General features: G+C 41.6%; 1 protein-coding gene across 1 annotated transcript; it reads right to left on the bottom strand.

Annotated features, from left to right (window-relative positions):
* Positions 1–3,169: 3,169 nt before the first annotated feature.
* Positions 3,170–4,621, bottom strand: LOC110717215. The gene has a single exon (XM_021895867.1). The coding sequence runs from the start codon at positions 4,619–4,621 to the stop codon at positions 3,170–3,172; it is 1,452 nt and encodes a 483-aa protein (XP_021751559.1).
* Between the last annotated feature and the right edge of the window lie 205 nt (positions 4,622–4,826).

Below are 4,826 nucleotides of genomic sequence, written 5' to 3'. Positions count from 1 at the left end.
TAGAAAGGATATTTAAGGCATGGAATGTATGTAACGCTTAGTTAACACCGACAATAATTTGAAACTTTGTGTCGCTGGTATGGGTTTTGTTATTCATGGATTTCCCGCTAACCCTTAATTTGGTCCGTAAGCTACATTGGATAAAAAAGGACAATCAGTCACCAGGCTGGTGGTCTTTGTATACAGGCTCTGGTAAGATTACGGTGTGGCCGAAATTAAGCAGTTGCAAAAATTGGTAAAATCAATTTTATTTTCTAAAAGTGCCAGATGATTTCAGTCTGCGAAGAACTTTCTACCCTCCTCATAGCAGATTTGATTCTATTAGAGATAGGAAGTTAGGCAAGCTTGAATTTAAAGCTTTTCGTTTTTTCGATTGTCTGTATGTAAATAAAGGTAAGAAGATTAAAGTTATTCCAAGGGTGTGGCTGCCCAACTGTAATTATATCCTGGGCAATGTTCCTTTTTCTCATCCCGGTCTCTGCAAAACTGACGAATATGGTATGACCTACCATACATATGAATTTATTATTATACCTGTGATAATGTTTATGACCGCATATCCAAATTTACTATTGCGTCTGGTGATTTGAACTTACCAAATTGCAAATTTGGCTGTTAAAATCCTCCTAACTTTTGTGTTCTGATTTTGGTTAGGTGTCGGCAAGCTTGATTATCCACGTCTGGGCCTGAAACTGACGACTCAGTGAAACATCAGTGTCCACCCAACCCTAAATCGGCGTACGACACACTGCCAGTCATTGCTACCAGAACATTAAAAGGGAGACACAGAAGTAAGCGTGATATGGCATCCATTGAAAATAGAACAAGGCCGAATGTCCTTCCTCTCAGAAGGGGTGGTGGTACCAGCACCGGCTCCAAAAGGTCTAAAAAACCAAAAACCACCCCGGCTCAAGACCAACAAGCTGGCCAGCCAAAAGACGTCCCAACTGAAATGAAGGATGTCATGGATTTTGAGGATGATAACGACAACAGACCAAAGAAAACGGTGGGTATCACTGCCCTAAGGCAGCAAGTCGGCGGCTTAGAAAAGGCGATATCACAGAACAAGGATATGCAACCTTCCTCTACAATTCGTTATGGTTTTAGCAGCCTCAATGCCTTTATACCTGTGTTAACGGATGATTTTATTGAGATTCCCCATGTCGAAATTCCTGAGGAGGTGATGGAGGAATTTCTGGTTCCTGCTGGTACTGTTGGTGAACCATGGTATCCTCGAATTAATGTGAATAGGGAAGAATTTGTCATTGCGGATGACCCATCCACTGGAGGTAGCATGGGATGTAGGGTGCTAAAAGATTTGGCCACTCCTGTCGATAGGCCTGTCAACCGGCTCGCTGCTCCTTGTGGTCAAATGATGAATGACTTGCTTAGGGTAAGTTATCCTCCTTAATGCTTCGTGCATTCAGATTATCAACCTGGTTGTAGAGGTTATCAACATGTACAAATATTATCAGAGGTATACAGACAAAGCCGAGAGTACTATGAAGAAGGCTAAAGATGAGCGCAAAGCGGCCGCCCTTGAGGTTGAGAAGTGTAAAGTCAAGATAAGGCTTCTTAAGAACCAGTTGACTAGCCAAGAGGAGTTAAAAAAGAAGTTGGCGGATCAAGACAAGCTGAAAGCCCAAATAGCTGATTTTCAGAAAAGCTTGAAAATCGAGAGGGCAAAGAAAGAGGAAGCGAAGAAAAAGTTTGAGCAAGCTTTTTTTGAGAAGCCTGCTATCAGGCGTCAAGCTGTCAACTGGTTCTTGAGGTCTGATTTATACCGGGACAAGCTTGTTGAACGCTATACCGGTGGGTGGGTAGCGGCGCATCGTTGCGTGTGTAAAACTCAGGGTTGGGGGGGACTAGATGGCAGTCAATCAAGGATGCTTACGATAATGACAAGCATCACTCTCCCACCAGCTTTGAAGAAACATATTTTGTCGATCCCCCCTGCATTGAAACAACGAAAAATGTTGATCCACGTGATATGCCGGATGAAGAGTTTGATGACGCCATTCTTGCCAGCCCTGTAGGTGAGAAAGGGCCAGAGAAAGGGTCCTAGAACAAAAAAGATTAAAGGGTTGGAAAGTCATCACCAAGATCATCATGTGGATCCTCCTTTTCTTACAACCGCTGCTAAGCTGAACGAATTTTATTTGTGTTTTGGTCGGTTCTAAAACTCTCTATTATTATAAACAAACTATTTGTCTTTTTTAGCCGGTCTGATCCTTGTACTTTTTTGGGTGATTGCTGTCGGTTTACTTTGTTTTAAAGTATGTTTGAACACTTTATAAGTTTTAACTCTTGCTATGTATACATGATGCTTTCAGATCTGTTATTTATCCCTTTTACTCATCAGTAAGTTACTTGCATGGCATACTTTTAGACTCATCAGTATGTGCTTTAAGCCAAGTCTTCAGTGCTAGTGAGCGCTTCGGTCCTCCGAATAGTTTTATTTAAAACTTATTCGAATACCTTTCGCAACAATGGCTATCAGCCGCTATAGACCATCATTTTAACTCGATTGTAGGTGCTTTTACTATATAACCTCCCTCATCACTTGAATGGGTGATACAGCTAGCTAGGTCATTCGCACGTCCATATCGAAAGTGGGGGGGGGGGTTGTCACACATTTGATATCGAGCTTCTAATTTCAATTTTATTAACGGCGTCAACCCAGCACGTAAAATTTACACTATGTGATGACCCTTAGTCATTCCGATAATACATAATTATGAACTAATAAAAAGATAACTATTACACATAATATTTCTTAACGACTCTAGCATTCCAGACGTTTTCGAGTGGTACACCCTCTAAGATCATCAATCGATGTGACCCTTGCTTCGGAGTTTCATTAATCTGATATGGACCTTCCCAATTCGCGGTTAGCTTACCATCCACATTTCCCTTACCGATAGCCGCCGTTCTTCTTAAAACCAAATTGCCGTCTTCAAGAGGATGATGATTAATATGTTTGTTATAAGCCTGACTCATTATATTCTTATAAGCCATAGATTTGATGGCCGCTTTCAACCTTATTTCCAGCAAAAAATCTAATTGTTGTCTTAACAAGAGGTCATTATGTTCTTCACAATAGTGTTAAATGTTAAATGTTGGAAGGCCGCCTTCAATTGGGACAACCGCCTCTGAACCGAAAGCAAGGTTAAATGGTGACTCTCCAGTTGTTTCCCTTATCGTTGTTCGCCCACAATATCATTGGTACTAAATTGGCCCATAACCTTTTTTCATCTTCTACCTTCTTTTTCAACGCACTGAGTATTTTCTTATTAGCGGCTTCAGCCTGACCGTTCGACTGTGGATGGCGAACTGCCACGTAAGAAAACTTTACTTTGTATATACTTAAGAAATTTTTGACAAAGCTGCAATCGAATTGGGAGCCGTGATCAAACACCATTGCCATTGGCAAACCAAACCGGGTAAATATGCTTTTCCAAATGAACCTTTTCACCTCATTTGCCGTTATTTTCGCTACCGGTTCAGCCTCTATCCATTTGATGAAGTAATCTACTCCAACAATTAGGAATTTTCTTCCCCCAGTAGCCGACGTGAAAGGACCGACAATATTCATTCCCCACTGTGCAAAGGGTACTTGATTTAATATGGTCGTCAAGTCATTGGGTGGCTGGTTTATAGCCGGCCCAAACTTCTGGCATTTATCACACTTTTTCGCATATGCTAGCAAATCTGCGTTCATTGTCGGCCAATAATAACCCCTCTTCATAGCTTCTAGGGACATAGACCGACCACCCACGTGATTTCCACATTCACTCTCGTGAATCTCTTCTATCAACCTTGCAGACTCATAAGCCGTTATGCACCTTCGCAGTGGTAATGAGAAACCTCTCTTATATAACCCTCCGTGAAACATGACGAACCAAATGCTATCCTTTTTTACTTTATGAGCTTCAAGCTTTTCGGTAAGGAGCGCATCATACAACTTGTAAGCTAGGATGTTATCATACCATTCTCGGCCTCTATCAATGTAGTTGACCTCCACATGAGTTGCCTCAATACTCTTGCAGTATAGGATCTCTACCATCACTGTTCGCTCTAAATCATTGGAGCTTGAACTCGCCAGTTTTTCCAAGGCATCTGCCTGCGGATTCTGAGCACGTGGAACCAATGTGATTTCAAAGTACTCTAGCGTCGCCGTTATTTCTTTCAGTTTGACCAGAAAAACTATCATTGTTTGCTCCTGGGCCTTATACTCACCGCTAAACTTACTTGCCACCAATTGTGAGTTCGTTGACAATTCAATTCGTTTCGCCTCTGCCGCTATACATAAGTGGACTCCAGCGATTGCCGCTTCATATTCAGCTTCATTATTGGAAGCTTTGAATTTGAACTTTATAGCGTACTCAAACACATCTCCCTGCGAGGAAGTCAATAAAATACCGGCCCCCGAACCTGTTGAAGCTGCTGATCCATCAACTAAGACCTTCCATGTTTCGATATCTTCCTCTTCATCTGTATAAGATGTTTCCACAATGAAGTCAGACAAAGCTTGTGCCTTTATAGACACTCGTGGTTTGTAAACTATATCATATTTCGACAACTCTATGTCCCACTTAAGCAAACGACCAGAAGTTTTCATTTTTCGAAGGGATTTTTCTAACGGTTGATTTGTTAGAATCTCAATTGCATGCGCATTAAAATATTCAAGACATGACTCACGAAGTAAATGGGCATTTGCACTTTCTTTCACTCTACAAGCAAAACTGCCGCTACCGTTTTTGGAGATGCTGAGATATATAACTGCAGCTTCTCTCCCTTCTCTGGCCTAGCTATTGTCGGTAACG

This window comes from Chenopodium quinoa, unplaced genomic scaffold, assembly GCF_001683475.1.
Source record: "Chenopodium quinoa cultivar QQ74 unplaced genomic scaffold, ASM168347v1, whole genome shotgun sequence".
Lineage (NCBI taxonomy): Eukaryota > Viridiplantae > Streptophyta > Magnoliopsida > Caryophyllales > Amaranthaceae > Chenopodium > Chenopodium quinoa.
This window is presented reverse-complemented; position numbering and strand designations above follow the sequence as displayed.